Below are 22433 nucleotides of genomic sequence, written 5' to 3' on the forward strand. Positions count from 1 at the left end.
ACACACACACACACACACACACACACACACACACACACAAGGTGAAAACAATCAGTGCTGCAGCAGATGGTCTGTTCCCCACAGAGATCTGATCTCAACATCATGGAGTCAGTGTGGGATCCCATGAAGAGACAGAAGACAGTGAGACATTCTAAATCCACAGAGGAACTTTGGCAAGTTCTCCAAGAAGCTTGAAACAACCTATCTGCCAAAAACCTTGAAAAACTGTGTGCAAGTGGACTGAAGAGAAGTGGTGCTGTTTTAAAAGCAAAGGGTGGTCACCCCAAATACTGATCTGTTTGAGGATTTGTCTCTTGACTGCACTTTGATGAAGTTAACTGAGAAATTATTAAAGCATTGTTTTTGAAAGCATCATCACTTTATTTTTAGTGCCTGAAACCTTTGCACAGTTCTGTAATTTTCAATTTAATTTGGTCTAATAGCAGTTATGTACAGTGTTTAATGGACAGGCGTTGATCTCAACAACAGGTGGATGGTTGAACTGGGTGTACGTGCCATGATATGGATACTGTTTGCCAGGATCAGCACAGCTCAGTCAAAGTGAGTGCACTCTTGTTTTTTACGCTAAATCAAACATTTGTGTATTTGCATTCTAAGAAAAAGTAGAGGACACAGCAGAGACAGAGAGTGATGTAGAAGCACAAAAAAAGGGTGAGAATGTGCTCTGGTTCTGACACCAGCAGCTCTGGCAGGAACAAGACAATTTCACTTCGACAAAATTCAGAAGTTGGGGTGACCTGATGGACGAATGGTCGGGGCATAAACCACATGGGCTCAAATGTCCTGCACAGCAAGTCCCTAGTTTGATTCCTTTGCCGGACCATTATACCTGTCTTTTAACTACTCTCTGCCTGCATTTCCTGTCTGTCTCTATCAAATAAAGGCATAAATTGGCCAAAAAAATTACATTAAAAAAAAGAATCATGAAGCTTTGATAATAAGGCAAGTGGCACATATACATATCCATATACAGTGTAATAAGTGTTGACCTTCCACCATGTACTAAACTCCACTGCAAAGTTTATGAAGAAGTTAATTTAACAATTATACAGTATCAAATCACATCTCACTCATAATGAAATTCGATCATACAGCTAAAACCTGGTGTCAACCCAAATTTTTATAAAGTAGCTGCTGTCAGATCCGTATTGTGATATCTTTGATGGAACATGAATCAGCAGGAGATGTAAGACAAGCATCAAAGCAAACTGACATTTAAGTGCCGCACGAGGTGACTCACCACTGTTCTCGTCTGCCGCCCCGTCGAGCTGGGGGATGGACAGGTTGGCGAACAGAGAATTATTCCCACTCCACTCCATGTCCTCATCAGACGAGTCCTGCTGCTCCTCACTGAAGCCGTCCTCGGCCTCCTTCACACCAGGCCTGTACACACAGGAATGACAGGAGCCTTGATTAAACACAGACACAGCTCACTGTGGATGACCTTCATCTGACTGCTCAGTGTCTGCCGGCTCCTGTTCCAGCACACAAAGTTGTTTCAATGGGGACAGAGAAACGTACATGTTTTCTAATTTATCTAGATGTTTGTATTGAACACACCTTACATTAGTACACCTTACATTACATTAGTGTGGGGGGGGGGGGGGGGGGGGGGGGTTGTATGAGCCAGATCATCTCATACAATCATACAATACGATCAGGTCATCAGACAATGAGGTGGATTTCTGACGGGTCAGAGATTTTGTGGACTCTTATGTCAGTATTTTAGAGAATGCTTTCCCCTTGTTTGAATAAATCCCATCACATAAGCAAGAGCAACCAAACGAGAACTTAACAACATGGCCAACAACTGGCAACAAAACAAGAATTATCTGATCACAGAATAAGTGAACAATGAATAACCTGACCACACATTCAATTCCAGCTATCTGTCTCCAACAATTTGCGAAAACATTTATGTTGACACTGGATACCCAGACCCAGTCTCATCCACAGAAGTTCTGGTGGCAGGTTTTATCAATGCATACACTCTTTTGTGTTCCATTTGTGATGCTCATATTTTGCTTACATCTGTTTTAAACTAAGATGTTTCTGAGTCTGATGATGCTGCACAAAGGCAGACAGCAACTAGATTTTTCACTAAAACCAACAGAGACAAACGTGCCTCAGTAAGGATGAACTCTCAGGAGCCTCGTTGTCCCATCGCTGTGACATGATCACGCTGAGCTCTGCCTCTTCTTTGTCCAGCTCTGGCTCTGCCTCCTCCTCGTCACTGTTGCAGTGGTAGCTCCTGGTACCAGGAAGAGGCTGGGACTGGGAGTTCTGACCAACAGTGGTCCTGCAGAAACCATCATTCTCCAGGCCTGCCAGCAGGTCGATGATGGCATGGTCCTGGCTGCTGTCTGCACAGACCACAAAAACAAAGATTTAAATTACATTTTATCAATTAGCTGCAATTAACAACTTTAAGTGTGGCCCAAAACTAATCAAATAAATCAAACCTATAAATTGTTTTTGAACCGTATAGTTTTCACAGGCTTTTGTTGCAGTCACTACATGTCTTAGTCAAGGACGTCATTTCGTGATACTTTCAGGATAATCTGGAATAACCTATTTAGAGATGCTATCAATTTGCAGCTTGTCTAGTTTGATTACTTGTATGTCCACAGACAAATAAGCCAGTTTATTATCTAAAGGGGATTTCAAATATTGTAATACACATTCAAGGAGAATATTAAACAGAAAATAAGACCAGAAAGTAAGCAGATCAGAGCTGTGTCTAGGCCTGAGGAGAATGTCTTTGACTGGGTACCGTACCTAATAGAGATGAGTGGTTGGATGTTTGGGAGAGCGGGAGGAAGGTCTGACTGTTCTCCAGTAGACTCAAGATGGCTTCCTCATCAACCACAGCCTCCTCTGGGATTTTACCACTGCTCCTCACAGAGTCTGGAGGAGGAGAGCACTGTTAGCATATCTGAACACTTTGCTGCGCATCAGGCAAACCTTGATTGAAATAGCATAGAAGGACAGGTCCATCAAGACACACAGCAGTGGTTCAGTATGAGGTCAGTGTGTGTGCCACCGGTGTCCCTGGCAGTTTCTATGCTCCTGCGGGAGACTTGGCAGAAAGAGTGCCTGCAGATCAGGCCAGTGCTAATCACACAGTGTCACACTTTCAACCTCTGACACAGTGGGAGTGATGGGGAGAAGGAAAACAAATGTCAGTCTCACCAACTATTGTGTCAAACACTCGGTCAGAGCAACAAGAAGAAGAGGCAGAAAACAAACGTCCTCCAGCAGCAGGTCCAATAAAGTTAAATAGGAGTAAAGAGTAAAATCCAGTAGATTTAAGTGAACAGTAAGAGCTGGATTTAAACTATGTGTTATGGGGTAACACAGCTGAAGCTGCTCAGCATATACAAGCTCTATCGCTGCTATCACACAGCTAACACGTACGTCCTCAGAAATGTAACTAGCTAATGGGACTAAGATGAGCGGTTTCATTCATCCCAACAGTAGGTCTTCCTCACCTGGCTGTGTGTCCCTGTGCAGCTCCACAGCATTAGCAGGAGTACACAGTGGTCCCTCGGGGGTCAGGGGGTCAGAATGGAGAGTAAGGTCACCAGGAAAATCCTCTTGGTCGTCCTCACCGTCAGCCGTAGACGAAGCTTGTGTTCTAAGCAGAGACACATGAAATATTAGTTTAGGTCTGCATGATGAGGAACAATCACAGCTATAATCACACAGTCCACAGTTCACTGTCAGCTATTTTAAGGAGCTCAGAGCCTGACTGCTACATTGCAACACTAACTTTGATTCATGGATAAGATGTCACATTATTCGAGGCCGAGCATTAGCAAAGCTCAGACAACAAAGGTTAAATTCAGCATATTGATCAAATGCATGTGGCACTTGAACTCCTGTGCATCACAATTGCAGAGATGAAAGATGAATTAATTTTCCCATTTTAAGTGAATATGAGTATTGAATTACACATCAGCAGCTCTGCTACCTGAACCATGAGGCAGAGGACGTGAGGTATCTGCCCTCATGCAGTTTTTTTTATCAGCATCTCCTTACTGTGGGTCCTAATCAGGGGAAGTGATCTGTTTACTCTTTGTATGTGTATACAGAGTGTGTGTGGCTGCACATGTGTGGAGAGTGTCTCTCATCTGATAATTGTGTGTGAGTATATAAGAGTGTGTGCAGCTAAGTGGTGTGTGTCTGTGTGTTGAAGAGGGAATATGAATGGAAAACGGGCAGGCAGCCAATATCCCTCTCAGCTACAAGCTGCCTATCACGCTCCTTTACCCATACTGCCCTGCTGCATCGCCTAGCAACACACCACTAAATGACTCTGAAATATTGAAATGAAGACCAACGCTGGGACAGGCAGGCGGCCCCGAGTGGAGCAAATTTCCCAGGCATGATCATAAAGAAAAAACATCAATTGCATTTTAAATTTCAATTCTGAACTGACCCATAGATCACAGCCTCGTGTGGAGATCACTGCCTCTTGCCTAAAAGGTTGCAGGTTTGAATCCCACAATGAGCAGGAGAAAGTGAATATGAAATGCTAAATTTATCTAAATTTTCATTCAACCTTCAACCTTAGAAACACGACCTGATGACGCAGACTGAAAACACTGAAAGTGGCTGTGGGACAGAAAAGTGAAGCTCCATCACATGATGTCGGAGCCCAGCAACAGCCCAAAGAAAAAGGTAAACGCTCCTGTTTACCTACTCCTCAGCAGCACCGGAGGAGGATAAACCAAAATCAATCTGACAAATACTTAACTGCATTTAGTGAGGAATCACAGTCACATGACCACCCCCTCACTCACTTTAAATGATGAATGAGCTGAACACTGCTTACTCTAAATGAAAAATCCAAATCTGGTAGCAAGGCTGATAAATAATGAATGATTTTCAAAGGTGATGGACAATGAACACACGCTTGTAAATATATGAAATCAATGTTTGGAGCTTGAATCAGCTGACATTTAGCTGCTGGGACTTTACTGCGGTCTCATTGTCATTGAGAGACTTTGTTCTGCCAGGGTGTGTGAGGAAAGGGCTCCAGAGAGTCAGTGTGCACGTGCCACTGTCTGTCTCTTAATTAGTCTGCTAGTTAACAACTTTAGCGACGACGAGGGAGGGAGCCTGGCAGGCGTCGGGAGATTACAGCGGCGATTAACACATTTCACTATCATGCCACGCCCCCTCGCTGTCTCCACTGGCTTTGCTTTGCTACGAGAGTTTGAGTGATGGAGCTGAGCAAAGAGAATCATAACCCTCTACTGCTGCCCCTGCGAAAAGTCTTTTTGACCCCCACCCCCTCCTATCCATAAATTTTTGATTTTTGTACAGGTAGTAATATCCAATGAGGAATGATGATGAGGAGCTACAGGGGTAGAAAGTTTCATTTTTGTGTGAAAATGCTATTTAATTTGACAATTTACAACATTAAAAGAACAAAAAACAAATGTGTGAATGAATCAGTTCAATCTACAGTACACACACACACACAGACACACACAGTATATATACACATATGTGCAGAAAATTTGAAGGTCACACAATAATTAAAACAACAGTATGTATGTTTTTCTAGATGTTCCTCTAAGGTTTTTAATTACTGTCCTTCAGAAATCTCTCCTTTATTTATTTGGGTGTTTTTATATCTATATGGCACATACTGACTCTGAGGTAACAAAAACTAAAAAAAAAAAAAAAAAAAAAAAAAAAAAAAAAAAGACATTTGGGTGGGGGGGTTGGGGGTGATCAACTGGAAGGTACCAATCTTCCAAAATATCAGACACCATTTTTTTCTCAAAGCATAAACCTGCAGCAGCATGTCAGACATGGAGAACGCAGCAGCAGCGGTGAATAACTGAGGACAACATCAGCCAAGTGACACACTGTGTGAGAGCATTAACAGAGAGAGCGACTGAGACGGCCAGGCCCTGGGAGAGCCGCCAGCAAACTGTGTGTGCTCCATCACTCAAGACAAGCCCCACTGTGTACAGAGAGCCCACCCTGCTCCCTCCGCACATGGCTTCCCCCTCTCCTCTGTTCCTGTTTGATATCGCACTCGGCGAATAGAAGCCATCTGGATCTGATGCAGACGCACGCACGGCTGTACTTTTATTTGTAACAGGAAATAGTTTCTGCCTAAACACTGTGGGAGTGGGAGGGAGGGGTGTGTAACCTCATCATTTCACTCTCTCCCTCCCTCTTTCCCACCCGGTCTGCGCCCACCCCCTCAATACATCTGTCCTGACTCCATCCCTTCTTCCAATCTCTGTTTTCACTCCCTCCCTGAGAGGAGAGAGGAGGTGGAGCCACACACTGACATGAAGCTGAGAGTACAGGGAAACTGAGGACATGCAGCTTCATTACAGTTCAACACAGAGAACCAAAGATTACTGTGGTCTGAGGCTGTGGGAAACTTGTCTCAAGCATCTTGTGCCTATTATCAAACATTGTTCTTGCAGAAATTTCAGCTCTTTGCTGCCACTCTGGCGTTCAACAGGGAAATGGGACAATTGTCCAACATGAACTCTGAGATATAATTTGTTCTGAAAGGTCTGATGAGTCCCCACTGTCACCATGACAACAGATCAGAGGAAGGATGAGCAACTTACACATCAAACTCGTTCTCCTTCAGAATCTCCTTGAATCTCTTCATGAAGATTTTCTCACTCTCCGCTGCAGTGATGAACTCACGATCTGGAACAAATCAGACAAACAACGTCACCACTGCATTCATCATTCCTGGAAACTCTGAGTCCTTAGACTCCAGAGGTTCCCAGCCCTACGAGTCCAAGCTATGATTAAAACATTTTGCTTAGTAATGTCTGTTAAGTATTCTGCTAGTGGCTGAGTACTTTTGCTGTCAGTGAAATGATTGGACTTCACCACAATAATAAAATGGGACAGGATGAAGTTTTACATACCAGGCCTAAACTACAAAACCTTTCCTATAATCTGGACATCATCATTTCCTCTTGCTGCACTTCCTCAGCCCTGGGAACCCTATGTACTTGGATATCAGCCGGTACATGTGAAAGCAAATATATTTCATCACAACACAGCAGATAAGCCTGTGATTATTTATCACCCTGTTCCCATGAGAGCTGCCTGTGTGTGGTGATAAGTCAGAGTTTTGTGAGATTAAAGTTTTTGTGTCACCACTCACACAGACAGCTTTAAGAGTGATGGCTCTCTGACGTGCAGGGGTAATGGAAAATGTTGTCTTCCCCTGGAATAAGGCTCAACAAGAAAACTAAGACAGATGTGATAGCTGGGTAATAAGGATCAAGGCATGATGAAACAATACAGTTAGCCACAAAAGAGTCTGTATCGCCTGGAAACACTGTCATAACCATCATAGAGAGCAGAAAGGCTGGCGCCACTGAAATGAAAACAGCTCCCTTCAGCTTCTTTCTATTAACTATCTACATCAGGCTAATTTCAAAGCTTCCACTCTCTTAAACAACAACTGTTTAGCCAGATTATCTGACCAAAGGCTGCACCAGACGGAGTAAGCATGATGCTCTGTGTTTCACTGTGGTTACTTACTAACATTTAAAGAACACACACAGACCTTAATGCTCAGGAAGAGCCCTGCCACATGTTTCCTGTACTGCTGAAGGCTGTAAGGTGTTTACTTCTGGAACTGCTGAATTGTTGTTATCAGAAATACAATCTGTGAAGTCCAGTTTAAGCCGTAGATGAGTTTGAAGACTTAACAGACATCTGAACATGTCAGCGGTTTATAAAACTGAAGGACGGGACTTATCATCATCAGAAGGTCGACTGTAGAAATGTTCATGTTAGAGTAATCCACCAGGAGTGTGTGCCAGTATAGCACCTTGACAGAAGACACTGTATTGTATTCCACCAAAAGCTGAACCTGGTTTCACTTTGCTGATGACCGTATTTTTTTTTTTTTTTTGCAGAACCTCTCTGAACTGGTGTCCCGCTGCACTGCTGCACTGCCCTAATTCAAATCAAAGACACAAACTGCAGCAAGTTTTGCAAAGTCATTTCCTGTTGGAATCACTCATCTAAACCACTTTATTTAAAACGTATAACCAAAAATTAGCACAACAGAAATCTACGGTAAGTAATGTAGGTCAAACTTGTGATGGATGTTTACAGCAGACAGTTTGGGTCATGATTTTCTTAGTTTCTGATGGTCTGTGCTTCCTGCTTCGTTGGACATTGTTGTCCTGTCCCTAATTAAATTTGTTAATTAATTATTAACTGTCAATTAAATTTTAATACAATGTTAATGTAACTGATGGAAATGGTGGCAAAAAAAACAAAATTAACATTTAATTAACCAGAATTATTATTCTCAATAATAAGTATTTGTGTAGGTTGCTTGCACTTGTACAGTGTAATGATAATGAAATTTCTTGCACTTCTGTCTTCAGGACAGGAAGGGACGAACACTGAAACCCAAAGACCGGAGTATTGAGAAGCTCTGTTGTTATCGGTTCTGCTCTCAGTACTGGAGAAATTCAGAAAATACATTTCCTGTTTCTTGTTCTTGGTACATAAAGGTTGTCTCACACATTTTATCTCATCCACTCCGTTTCTGATGAAGACATTTTCACTGCTCCCAATGCAGAGAAAGATCTCTCAACAATGTTAATTTGTTAGATTTTTTTTCTCTTAAAAAAACAAAACAAACAGAACCGATAAGAGAACTGTTAAAGTACCGAATCAATGAGCAGTATCTGTAACATACTGTACACACACTGTTAAATTCTTAACCATGCCCGCCCCTAACATGAGGAGAGGGACGCAGAGATAAGAGAAACAGAGTTTACACTGCATGTCTCCTCACCTTGTGACTCGGGGGTTTCTATCTGGGTGGCCTGGTTCTTCTCTCTCCTCCTCTGCTTCTCATCCTCCCAGATGGCCTGCAGGCCTGGGTTCCTGCCAATCTGATCTGGACGAGACAAGACGAGTCACAACACAATACACATTTTATTACTGCCTGTCTATGCAACTGTTTAACCCGACAACTCGACTTTTCTGGTTCTTCTGTATGAGCTCCACTGACAACAAACACGATGCCAGAGCTCAAACCATGAAGCTCAACCCATGGATACTGTAACTCTGTTTTCAACAGTGCAGTTTTAATGTACTGTTATAAAGCAGATGGAAAAGTATGAGTCACACACATGCACCATGGGCCCTGGACTGGCTGCTCCTTTTCTTTCTTCACTCTGAGGCAGATGCTTAGTGTGGTTTACCCTTCTGTGTCCAGCCTGATGGAAATCATGTGTTTAGCAGCGATTTGCTTCCAGTGAAGGGATAAAAAAGATCCAACACTGGTGTCTTCAAACATCCCTTTTGTTTAAGAGCACTTTTCAGTTGGACACTTCCTGATGTTTCTCACACCTAAACTCTCAGAAAAGGGACAGATCTTTGGCATTCAGTTCGGGAGGAAAAGATGGATATATTTTCTGATGGGAACCCCACGCCCACTTTAGCCTGTTATCAACATGTAGTAACTCCTCTTCCTCCTCTGATCCAAGTTCTCGGTGATGAACTTTCTCCATCCCTCACACCCTAAAATAAAACAAATCCAGATGTATCAAACGTTTCAAGGTCTCATAACGTAGGATGTGAAGTTTTCTGTTAATGAAGCAGGTGGTGGTGTTGAATAAACACTGTGAAGGTATCAAAGCCTCAGTGCACAGACAGAAATGTGCTCAGCCTGTATCCAGAAACTTAAAGCTAGCCGTCAGGAATCACCACACTCAGCTGTTCCCCCAGAAGCCCACCGTCCAAACTTGATTTTGTTGTTTTAACTTTATTAACAACACAACACCAAGTGGTCCTTCTGTCACAGAGCGAGCAGCTACAAGACAGAAAAATGCAGAGGAAATGCTGCACAATCGTCAGATGTCAGGAAGCTGGTATATCATTGCACAGTCAGGATAATAATATTACAGACCAGGGGATAAAGTTGATTTTTTTCTGAAATACCGCAGCATTTTAGGCCAAACTGCTGACTGACCATCACCATTTGCATTTGCCCTTGAGTTTTACCAAGCTACAGTGGTGCAGTGGCCGTGGTTTGTTTTTGGTACTTAAAAGTTATAATTTGTAACTTTTCCAAATGAAAATGTCTAAAAATGAAAAGTTACATTTTGATTTTTAAGATACATTTTTTACACTTTGGTCGTTTTCAAATACATACTTGAACCAGATGAAGGATTTTAGTCATCAGACAACTGGATCTGAAGTTATCAGAGAAACAAACTGAGGAAATGTTAGACAGCTCAGATTGTTGTTTCTATCAGTTTTAATCCCCAGGTAAAAACCTCCTGAACGACTGACACTGAAGGAATCCAGGAGAAGCTGACAGCAATGGTGGTGAAGACAACAACTCCCATGATCCCACATTATTTCATGACGTCACCAAACGCTGTCTTCTGTAATTGTTTTGATTGAGAGACCACTAGCAGCAGAGGTTACAGACTGTGCATTAAAAACCACAAATAGACACTCACTGTCCACTTTATTAGGAACACCTGTTCAACTGCTCATTAACTTAATATCTAATCAGCCAATCACAAGGCAGCAAGTCAATGCATTTAGACATGTAGACATGGTCAAGACGACCTGCTGAAGTTCAAACCAAGTATGAGAACGGTGAAGAAATGTGATTTAAGTGACTTTGAACGTGGCATGGTTGTTGGTGCCAGACAGGCTGATCTGAGTATTTCAGAAACTGCTGATCTACCTACCAACTATCTCTAGGGTTTACAGAGAATGGTCAGAGAAAGAGAAAATACCCAGTGAGCAGCAGTTCTCTGGGAGAAAATGCCTTGTTGATGTCAGAGGTCAGAGGAGAATGGTCAGACTGCTTCGAGCTGACAGGAAGGCAACAGTAACTCAAATAACCACTCGTTATGACCAAGGTGGTGGTGGTGGTGTTGGTGTAATGGTGTGGGGGATATTTTCTTGGCACACTTTGGGCCCCTTAGTACCAACTGAGCATCGTTTACACCACAGCCTACCTGAGTATTGTTGCTGACCATGTCCATCCCTTAATGAACACAATGAACCATCTTCTGATGCTGCTTCCACCAGGATAACGTAACATGTCACAAAGCTCACATCATCTCAAACTGGTTTCTTGAACATGACAATGAGTTCACTGAACTCAAATGGCTCCACAGTCACCAGATCTCAGTCCAACAGAGAACCTTCGGGATCTGGTGGAACAGGAGATTCACATCATGGATGTGCAGCCGACAAATCTGCAGCAACTCTGTGATGCTGTCATGTCAATGTGGACCAAAATCTCTGAGGAATGTTTCCAGCACCTTGTTGAATCACAAAGAATTAGGTACTAGCAAGGTGTACCTAATCAAGTGACCGGTGAGCGCATCTTCTGATGGAAATCAAAACTACAATTAAAACATTAGAAGAGTGTAAAATATGGGACCTTGAAATATGAAATAGAGCAACAAAAAGGCCTCAGACTCACTGACTAAATCCTGAGATTTAAGGACTCTGTGACAGATGGATTCCCAGTCTCCCCCTCTCTGCTGCCTTATGACAGCGCGTGTTAAATCAGCTCCACAGTGATGATGTCAATGGCTGCTAATAGATTTGAGTTCCTTCTCCCCCGTCTTATTCCTTCAGCAGTGTCACAGTTGGTGACGGCTGGTGGAGGGGTGCAGCAGGTCAGCATGCTGTCCTGAAACAACTTACTTTCAATTTCCAGGCGGTTGAGGACATCTACAGCCACGGCGTCGACCTCTAGCTCACAGGTGCTTTGCTTCTCCACCTCATCCAGGACTAAGGAGCTGCAGGCAGTGAATACATGTTAAAAAAAGTGTTAATAAAACCTTCAAGTGCTATCAAAGTCTAAAAAATTTTTTAAATTTTGATTTTGATTTTATGTCATTGTCAAATGACAGTAAGACATGTTGTCTCTGTAATTAAATGATCATTTTATTAATAACAAATAAAACAAACATTCAAATGAATAACTTTCAAAGAAACTAACAATCCTATTGGTTCAAATAACAAGATAGGAATATAGTTGAGAGCAGAGAAACAGAAATCTTCCAAAATGAGAACTAACTTGTTATTGGTTGACAAAAATCATATTTGAATCGATTCACAGTGGCCTCGCAGCGAGTAATGCTATCCAGCAAAAACACTGGATTCAGCTTCAGCTTCCAGTGAGAGATCATGCAGCAGAGTCTGTGCAGGTGGGACTCACCAGGGTATGGCGTTCTCCTCCCAGCGGACAAACGTGCCCCCCAGGCTGCTGTCGTTGAGTCTAGAGGTGCAGAGACTCTTCCAGGGGCTGATGCTGGGACGACTGCTGGGAGTCTGCCTGTCTGGGACTTCTGCAAAACACAAACAGACTTAACAGAGTGAACGGTGTTAGAGGGCTTCTCTGAGGATAGAAGACATTTCCCTTGATTTTCTGGAGACGGGGCCACAGAGGAGTGGAACAAAGACACACGCATCACTTGCTTTTCACAGGTTGAAATATTATATATCATATATACACACATATTTCATACATACATATTATTCACATATACTAGTGCTGGACAACTAATTGAAATATTATTGGAATCACAATATGACCAAGTGAAATATGCAAATCACAGGAGCTGCAACTTTTTGGCTATAAATAAAGTGTTGTGGTGCTGCAGAGAGACGCCAGCCCACAAACAATATTCTCCAGAAGTTAAAGGAACAGACTTTTTTGGTACAAAAATTAAATCATCATCATTTTTTTCATTGAAAATGAAATGCAAATATGACACTCGAACTGAAATCTTGACTCATGACGCAATCGCAATATCTAAAATATATATATATATATATATATATATATATATTTATAGACCAGTTGTCCAGACAACTTGTGTCTCAGTTTTGGTCATTCTTTGCGTTGGTGATAATAAAACTGTGGCGACAGACAACGTCATGACAACAAAGTCTGACAGGACTGGAAACGACCAGTTGATCAGACAGGTTGTAAACACACTGACAGGTTAAAATGATCACATCACTTTCACTGGAGGTAAAACTGAATGTTGGTGATTAATCCTCATGGTTGACAAAAACCTGTAAACTGATGGATGCTTATGACAGACAGTTTGGGTACTGAATATAATGTCATTAATGATATGAAAGATGAAATCCAGTTCTAATGGACCAAAATGATCTTTTAAACAACGCAGTGAACTACGGTTGTTATTGGTAGCTACAATGAGACAGGATCATTTGTCACATGCAGACGTTTGAGGGATAAAGTCCACTGGTATGTGAAGAGTTCTGGAGGTGAGTGTTGGACTTCCACACACATTAAGAGTTCTATTCATCTTAAAATGGCCCATTTTAGCGGCCGGCCCCTTTCATCATCCCTTCACTTGATCCCAGATTAAGAACTTGCTTTCAAGTTTGAGCTTGAGGGGAGAAGAAAACGTAAACAGGTGTAGCCATTATTGGAGTGTTTTGGGTTCTTTGTTGTACAGGGGATTGGAGCCCTCTTTCTATTAATTGCATCACTGTGGAGGTGGATCAAACATGGGAACCCTGCTTTTGTCAGAAGAGAGTCAAGCGTGAGGATTTTGTAAAAGGAACTTTATTAAAGTCCAGTGAGGAATTTCCTGTCCTGAATCATAATGCTCTCACACGTTGGGCTGGGCTGGATGCTCGCCGGGAGTTTGGAGAGCGGGAGCTCTGACTGGGCATGATGAGTGGAGGTACTGGTCTGAGATTACAACTAAGCTCTGATCAAACGGGGTCCATTAGATAGAAGTGCTGTTGGATTTGTGAGGGTCCGGTTCAGATCTGAGGAGGAACCCCTCAGTCTGACACGCCCACTACAAGCCCAAGTGACTGTGACTGAAGAGCAAATTGTTTCCCCTCTTGGTACACACTAGCTGGTGGCAGATGTTCATTCTGAGCAATACCTCAGGAACCTCAGAGCAGCAACAAACATTCAGAGGTCATAAGGGTTACTTAACAGTGGATGAGACATTCAGAAAGAAGAGAAGCCACAATAATTATGGGTCTGATTCTCTGAACTGGTTCAAAGGTCTGCAGGACCTTCAACCCAGCAAAAGGAATTAGGGAGTGAAGGAGGCAGCACGGTGGTGCAGTGGTCAGCACTGTCTCCTCACAGAAAGAATGTTCTGGGTTGGAACCTGCCGACCGTCTGGGGCCTTTCTGTATGGACTCTGCAAGTTCTCCTGGAATTAAGTTTCTTCAGTGATCCGATCACAAGTGGTCAGCTCCAAGTACGTCTGACAACACCTGCCTTTAAAACGCATCTCCAGTGACCACTTGTGATCGGATCTCATTTCACCGCTTCATATACAAATAAATTTAGCCAATCCAAAAGACAGGTCCGTTGTCAATGTGCTTGTGTGTGAGTGAGTAAAAGCTGTCCACACAGTCCACAGACCTGCAGGTTAATTAGTGACTCTTTTTCCCATATGTCAGTCCTGTGATAGACAGGTAACCTGTCCAGGGTGTACCCCGCCCTGGCCCAATGTCAGCTGGGACAGCTTGGCTCCAGCCCCCCCACAACCCTAAAAGGATAAGCTAATGGCTAATGGCTAATGAATGAATGAATGAATGAATGAATGGGTGCATCTTTACAGCTCCCTGCTATGGCTGTTTTGCAATATCAGTGCTTCAAGTATCACAGTGCTTGTACCTGAGGGGGCAAACAAAGTCTATACATAGTTTGGCAACACTGAATCCAGACATAAGATTAAAGATATTGATTGATTGTGTAAGTGATAGGGTCTGGTGACTGCTACCAACACCAATGTGTACCTCTTTTTTTTCCTCCTGTTTCCGTGGAAACTTCCCAAAGGATTCCCAGGAGGTTTTGTGTTTCCATTCCTTTTTACTTTTTCATTCTTGAACAGCAATAAAGGGAACAAAATGGTTTAAATGGGACAGACAGTGGGAAAGCAAAAAGTGCAGAGGTGAGACAAACTGCGAGACCAAACATGCAGACAGAAGAGAGAGGGCAACATAAGGGAGGAAAACAGAGAGGGCTTTCACAAGACAAGGCTGAGGTGAGATCACGACTAATTCAATGTGACAAAAGCCATGGCAGCCAGTCCGGGCCTGCTCTCTGTCCCTGCTGAGCCACAGGGAACAATGCAGTGAGCATGAAGAAGCCCAGCTCTGCCCACAATGTCCACAAAAAACAGGAGAGGGTCCTGGTCCTGAAGCCAAAGTAGGCCACTTACTCACCCACACTGGAAGATACCAGCAAGACATGAGTAGGGGGTAGGGGGTGAGGGCAAATGTCTGATTTAATATATATTAATAATCAGTTTAGGTACCAGCATTGTAGTTAAAATTGGAACTAGATTACAATGATTAGCCATTTATTAGATAATCAGAATAAGGAAAAGAAACAGGAAAAGAAAACCTGGCAAAAAGGAAAATTCCTGAATTACTGGGTGTCGAGGTGCTGAAATGCTGAGTAATTTCCATCCTCATCTCTTACCTTTGCTCTGGCTCCTGCGGAACTTGACAGCTCCCAGGTTGACCAGGTTCATGCCGTACAGGTTGTAGTCTATAAAGAGCTGCAGCAGGTAGGGGATGTGGCCCTCGTGGGGCTGGTAGCTCTTGTTCATCACTGCTCCGCTCTGCAACAGCTCACACACCCTGCAACAAACAGGTATATCATAATAAAAGACATCTGCCGCTTGGGTAAGAAAGACACTTTTAGATTAGAGATAATTACTCAAATATTGCAGTCATTTTCCCTCAGCTACACACATTAAGCAATAATTAGATTCTCCCTCTGAGATCAAGGGGTGTTTTCTGCTTTGGCTGGGAAATGGTCACAGTAGGAAACTCTTGTGGCAATGTTATATATATATATATATATATATATACATATATAAATATACACTCAATTGCCACTTTATTAGGAACACCTGTTCAACTGCTTGTTAAAGCAAATATCTAATCAGCCAATCACAAGGCAGCAACTCGGTGCATTTAGACATGTAGACATGGTCAAGACGACCTGCTGAAGTTCAAACCAAGTATGAGAACGGTGAAGAAATGTGATTTAAGTGACTTTGAACGTGGCATGGTTGTTGGTGCCAGACAGGCTGATCTGAGTATTTCAGAAACTGCTGATCTACCTACCAACTATCTCTAGGGTTTACAGAGAATGGTCAGAGAAAGAGAAAATACCCAGTGAGCAGCAGTTCTCTGGGAGAAAATGCCTTGTTGATGTCAGAGGTCAGAGGAGAATGGTCAGACTGCTTCGAGCTGACAGGAAGGCAACAGTAACTCAAATAACCACTCCGTATGACCAAGGTCTGCAGAAGAGCATCTCTGAACGCACAACATGTCAAACCTCAAACTGGTTTCTTGAACATGACAATGAGTTCACTGAACTCAAATGGCTCCACAGTCACCAGATCTCAGTCCAACAGAGAACCTTTGGGGTGTGGTGGAACAGGAGATTCACATCATGGATGTGCAGCCGACAAATCTGCAGCAACTCTGTGATGCTGTCATGTCAATGTGGACCAAAATCTCTGAGGAATGTTTCCAGCACCTTGTTGAATCTATGCCATGAAGAATTAAAACAGTTCTGAAGGCAAATAGGGTCAAACCTGGTACTAATAAGGTGTACCTAATAAAGTGACTTGTGAGAGTATATACATGTTTACAACACATGACCTCTAATATGGTAAAACAAGGGTAAGGGTGGGTGGGTGTGTGTGTGTGTGTGTGTCTGTGTGTGTGTGTGTGTGTGTGTCTGAGAGTCTCAGCATGTAACAGCTCATAGTAGGAAACCTACACAGCAGGAACAACAAGTTCTTACATACAATATACACATACACACATACACAAGTGGACATGGCTGTTAAGACTGGCAAAGTCTACTGTTGTCAAGTATGAAAAGACCCAGAATGAACACTGTCCACTGACTACTGGATCACTATGAGCATATTATTTAAACTACATTTGTATAGCAATGATTCTTTCTGTCTCAAGCTTTTTGACCCACATAAGCCGTTGATCACTGTACTGTAATCACTATAAGCTCTTTTCACTGTAAGAAAAGAGAGGGCATTCATGTATTTGCACAACCTCCTTTAATCTGAGCTATACAACAAATACCCTTTTTACACCAACAGGGAGCAATGCAATCACATGCAGTTACAGAGCACACAGGGGTCAAAGAGTGAGCTGCTAGCCAGCCTGCAGACTTGTAAAGACTGTAACAGACCCGGCTCATCTCAACCCTGGGTTGGTTCTCTTGGGTCAGAGTCTCTATACGAGACGCTTCAGTTGGTGATTGTTTGTTTTTGAAACTTATTTCAGGGCTGCAGCTCACTCTTTAATCCCTGAGCGCAGTGTAGCTGTGGTGTGTCTGGTGTAACAGTGCTGTGCTGGGCAGGTGACAGGTGTGTTTACAGGATCTGTGCTCTGGAAGACATCACAGCACATGAAAGCGGTGAAAATTAGCGGATTACTCGGGCATTGTGCTTACATCACTGCCAATCGGAGCCAGAGCTGATAAATACCCCTGTCTACTGCAGACTCATAAGACCCAGGTGTGAATGCCTACTGTACCCTTTTCCATTGTTGACAAAACTCTGATGTTAGTGGGTCTTTGTAGGGTCTTGACCAGTGGAAAAGGGGCTCAAGGTAGCAATCATTTCACATCCATACAGGGTTAGCAGTCTACAGCTGTTCAAATCTTTTTAAAATGTACACAGTATCAGCTGATACACAAGGAATCACATCAGGAAGGAGACAAAGGAATCAGAGCATCTCTATCTGGCATCTGGCATTTCATTGCCTAAACAACACACCCCACCAGCATAGACCCATGCTTTGTTTTAATGCAGCTGTTTTCAGTCTGACTCCCCACTTAGAGCCTCCCTGCCTGGTTAACAACCACATCTTTAAACTACACAGCCACAATTTGTGACAAGATTACTGTTAAAAATGTGTTGTTTGAAAGTCTGACCCAAGATGGCGTCACATCAGTCTCGTACTCAGAGATGGATTTTTTGTATTTTGGTGCTGTTTATTTTAATAGCCACACAGGATATAATACATGTTTTTACATGCTGAGTAATTCTGAATATCAAACTGACTTTAAACTGAATTTAAAATCAATGCCGCTTAAATATAATTAAGTCAATCCTTTCATTTAACTCTGTGTTGAGCGTCTACACTGACAAAAAAATCCTCAACCTCAGCAAACCTTGTATTTACAGTACCATGTGAAGACGAATGGGGAGCAGTTCACGTTTAAGGTCTGTTCTGGAGTCAGGTTTCCACTTTAAAGGTTAAAGCCTCTGGCTGGTTGGCTGGTTGGCTGGCTGACTGACTGACTGAGGAGGGATGCAGGGCAGCCAGACTCAACCTCTCCTCTTTTTCTTCTTCTCTCTCCCTCTACCGATGCTTTCCTTTAATCTCTCTTTCTCTATCTTACCCTCTGTCAGTTATTTATCTCACTCCTTATTCTTTCTCTCTCCAGTCTCACTGTTATGGATCGTCTTCTCCTTGAGCCTCTTCCTGTCACTCTTTCCCCCTCTGCCAAGTACCAGTTCAGACTCCACAAACACACACAGACACAGACACGCGCACGTGCACGCGCACGCACGCACACGCACACACACACACACGCTGATCGCTCTGGCAAATAAGTCACTGTGTTCCCTGTGTGCTTCCGTGCACTTCTGCACACAAACTCACACTCTCAGCCAATCAATTTGTACAACTGAATGCGCAGCAATCGATTTCAGTTTAGTGAGCTGGAGTCATGCGCACTGTCTGGCGTTCAGTAACATCAAACAACAGGAGCTCGGGATGATCTCTTTTTACATTAAATTGCATTGATCTGCAGTAGCCTTACCTTTTGACCATCTGAGGATTGAACAGATAAATCTTCATAAAGTGCTTCTCCTTGGCGTGGTAGCCATAGAAAGGCCTGGAAGACAAAGAGCAGAAGGGAGACATCAACATAGTGCACATAAACCTGCATCACTCATCACAGGGATTTCCCTTTGCTGTAATTTTTATGAACTTTAAATGTTTCACGCTGCTATTTTGGGCAAACCTCTGTTTCATCAGCTCTGTTAATTTGACAATGATGAGTCACTTACATGCCAGAGACCAGCACCACTTTGAAGACGTGCTGGGTGCTGGAGGCGGGGTTTCCCATGGCAACATTGAGGGCCCTGTCGATGCTGAAGGCCACCTGCCGCAGGTAGCGCTCTGGCTGCTGCCCATAGCCGTCGTATGGCACATAGATGTAAGGGAACACGCCATGGAGGTGAAGACACGTCTTCTGACCTGCAACGCAACAACAACACATCTATTCAACACCAGGTTTACAGTTTGATCATGACAACATAAGGGTTCCTGCTTAAAGATACAGCAATGATTCACACGTTCATCATCTTTCACTTTTTTCATTTTGAGCACTGTGACAACTAGGGCTGGGTACTGTGGTGATACGGAGTCTCAGTGGAGTAAAATTATACTTTTTCTAATACTAGTCTTTTCAGAGTAAAATACAATGCATTAAAAAAACTTCTAAGAGTGCACAAGTACTTTTCAATGAATAAATGATATGGTCTAACATTGACAATATTCCATAAAATCGAATATCGCAATATTTTTCATAATATCAGATTTTTTTATTTGCAGTTTTGCTAAGTCTGAACTGCTGCTGCTCCAACCCTCATTTTACTGCTTTGTTTCCTCTACTTGGCATGTGATCAACAAAACTCAACTGCTGTTTAGTGGCAGCATCATTTATACATAACTGGGCTGGTTTGTATCGAGATAGTAAAGAGATCCTAATATGGGATAATACAGCAGTTGAGCGCTGCCTCACCTGAAACGAAATTATTACATTTATAATAAGCATAATATCATGTTTCAAGGAATAAGAGTAAGTATTGGCTTTTCTCTTAAAGAGAAATTAAAAGCAATAAACAGATACAAAGCACAAGAAATAAACACTAGATAGCCGCAAGTGGCAATAATCAGGGTCCAAGGGAAGTTTGATCAAACATTTGGCAAAACAGAACATGCTGTACATACATACTGAACACACAGGAAGATACTGAATGTCACTGCAGACCCATCATTGGACTTTAAACACTTCACCCACATTACCCTTGTGACTGTATTCATTGGGAAAAACAGAAGGAGCGCAGAGACGCAGTTCAACAGAAACCGCAAAGAAAGAAACAAATGACAACAAACAAAACAGATTATGAAACTCGTTCATTTGCCAGAAAGTATCAACAAATCAAAACCTGTAAAAAAGACCCACACTCTGGCAGGGCAATATGAATCGACCCACTCCGCTCAAACATTCATTTTCTAGTATGCAGTGACACAGTCCTGAGCAAACACATCAGTTGATGTACTGCGTCACTTTGACTTCTTCTACAGACACTATTAAATTTACTGACAGGCTGCAATTGAGATGGATGGAGAGTCTCAGGGTCGAGTAAACTGTTTCTTCCACCTGTACATTTTCTGAGCGATCACTGCAGGGCAGCACAGATGGATGAGTGCGACAAAAGCCTGTAAAGCCATGATTCATGATGCAGTTGCACGTTGTGAAAGCAGCCCATTAGCTAAATAACTAAATAGGAACCAGGTGAAAGAACATTGCTGGGGATTGTGGGTGGAGCGGTGGTGGAGTGGAGGGGATTGAGGTCTCCGGTGATGTGAAGCGAGGTCAGCCGGTGCAGAGAGACCCACGTGCTGCTGTCATCTGAGGTGAACTGTGCTGCAGACACCAGGCTGCGATGCATCCCCCTCATGCCGCTGTCCTGCAGCTCGTATGTGTGCACTGCTGCAGGAGGGGGTTCCATATGTGTGTTTTACATAAGGGATCATAACAACAGACAACAAATGCTGGAGGCGCTGAGGCAAAATTAAATCTGAGCTTCTCACTCTGTTCATTCATCTTGCACAGACAGACATTGACAGACTGACAGACAGCTGGACAGGAGGAGGCGGTGTTGAGCAGGAGCTCGACTCTTGCCCAGACGTGTCTGCACATGCCCAGAGATGCCTGCCTTCCTAACCATCACTGCTGCTAGTGGAGCTTCAGGAGAAGAACCAGGAGGGGGGTTTCTGGCTCAACTCCTCCACCCCAATCACACACACACACACACACACACACACACAGAGTCCCACACATCCACAGCTTGCCAACTGTCCATCCTCATGCTATGGTATGACAGATGCTGCGTGAAACACAATGTCCCCTGGAAACGATTGTTGAGATTGCTGGACCCAAAGTGGTGGCACCAAAAGTGGAAGAAATATTCCTAGCATCTCTTTGCACAATGATACACATGACTGCTTCCACACAGGAGGGGAGGGTGATGCAAGATGGAACGTGGTGTTGAAAGACAATGAGCTTCTCAGCACAGGCCTGAATCAGGAGTCTACTGCACTGCTGAGGCTGAGGGGGGCAGCATGTGCTGGAGCTCACAGGTTGAGCTCTTTATGGAAGGCGGTGACAGTTGAGATGGGTTTGTGTGAGATCTGAACACACACCAGATCTTAACTGTGAGATAAAACACGCAAGTTCTATTTCTGTTCTTTAAAAAAAAAAAAAAAGATAATTTGAAACCTCAAGTAAGTGAGGGATACATGAAGAATTTTTTTTAACAAAATCTATGAAGTCCATTGTACACTAGTGACTAAAGATGCTACATTACAATGAAGAGAGGATTATATTGGTGCTGAAATAATGAGTCCTGACAGAAAATAAAATGTCAACATTTCAGATAACATTTCCTGCTTTCAGAATCTCCAGTGTGAGGATTGCTGCTCATCTCCTCTGTCGTACGAGAATTTTTGAGTTGTGGACAACTGGCCAGACAAAATCACCATGATTCATCAACATGATCTCTAAGATATTATGATGAGCAATTTTGGGCATTTTAACCCTACTAGTCCCGGTTACTAATGCTCACTAATGCTCACTAATAGTCGACCAAACGTTAGTTAAGAGAAAGGTCTGGTGCCAACCACACATTTGAAGACTCTGAAAAGACTTTGAAAAGACTAAAGTCTGACACCCTCTCACATCTAAAGACACACTGTAAAGATTTGTAAAAACTGGGGATCTTGCAGGGTTAATTTTGCAAGACTAGATTCCTTTTGAGATTCGTTCCCATCATGCTCCTGGTGGAAAACTGACTTCCTTGCTCTTTGAAATAATGATTATTATTATCATTATAAGAACTCAACACTATAACAGTCATTATTTTACCCCTACAATAATTGTGCTTGGACTTTGTATTTATGATTTCCTGTTTTATTTTGAAATTATTTTCCTTGTGTCCAGTTGCCTCCCTCATGTATTTAATGCCAGTCTTACAACTCTATGCTCCCCACTG

The 22433-nt window shown here is 42.9% G+C and overlaps 1 protein-coding gene across 3 annotated transcripts in view; it reads right to left on the minus strand.

The window, feature by feature from the left end:
- The window catches only part of rev3l (REV3 like, DNA directed polymerase zeta catalytic subunit), a 69652-nt gene that overhangs the window by 24650 nt on the left and 22569 nt on the right, over window positions 1–22433 (minus strand). For 2 of the 3 annotated variants that reach the window (XM_071478430.1, XM_071478432.1), the window contains exons 2-12: window positions 19161–19350; window positions 18911–18985; window positions 15521–15681; window positions 12248–12377; window positions 11731–11825; window positions 8843–8947; window positions 6630–6714; window positions 3513–3658; window positions 2800–2928; window positions 2147–2384; window positions 1262–1404 (exon numbers count right to left, since the gene is read on the minus strand). In XM_071478430.1, the coding sequence (XP_071334531.1) occupies window positions 1262–1404; window positions 2147–2384; window positions 2800–2928; window positions 3513–3658; window positions 6630–6714; window positions 8843–8947; window positions 11731–11825; window positions 12248–12377; window positions 15521–15681; window positions 18911–18985; window positions 19161–19350 (1497 nt within the window). The remainder of the gene's footprint in view (window positions 1–1261; window positions 1405–2146; window positions 2385–2799; window positions 2929–3512; window positions 3659–6629; window positions 6715–8842; window positions 8948–11730; window positions 11826–12247; window positions 12378–15520; window positions 15682–18910; window positions 18986–19160; window positions 19351–22433) is intronic. The other variant, XM_071478431.1, reaches the window with a different exon arrangement.

This window comes from Trachinotus anak, unplaced genomic scaffold, assembly GCF_046630095.1.
Source record: "Trachinotus anak isolate AG129_WGS33_773 ecotype Australia unplaced genomic scaffold, CSIRO_AGI_Tana_v1 ptg000005l, whole genome shotgun sequence".
In the NCBI taxonomy this organism is placed as follows: Eukaryota; Metazoa; Chordata; class Actinopteri; order Carangiformes; family Carangidae; genus Trachinotus; species Trachinotus anak.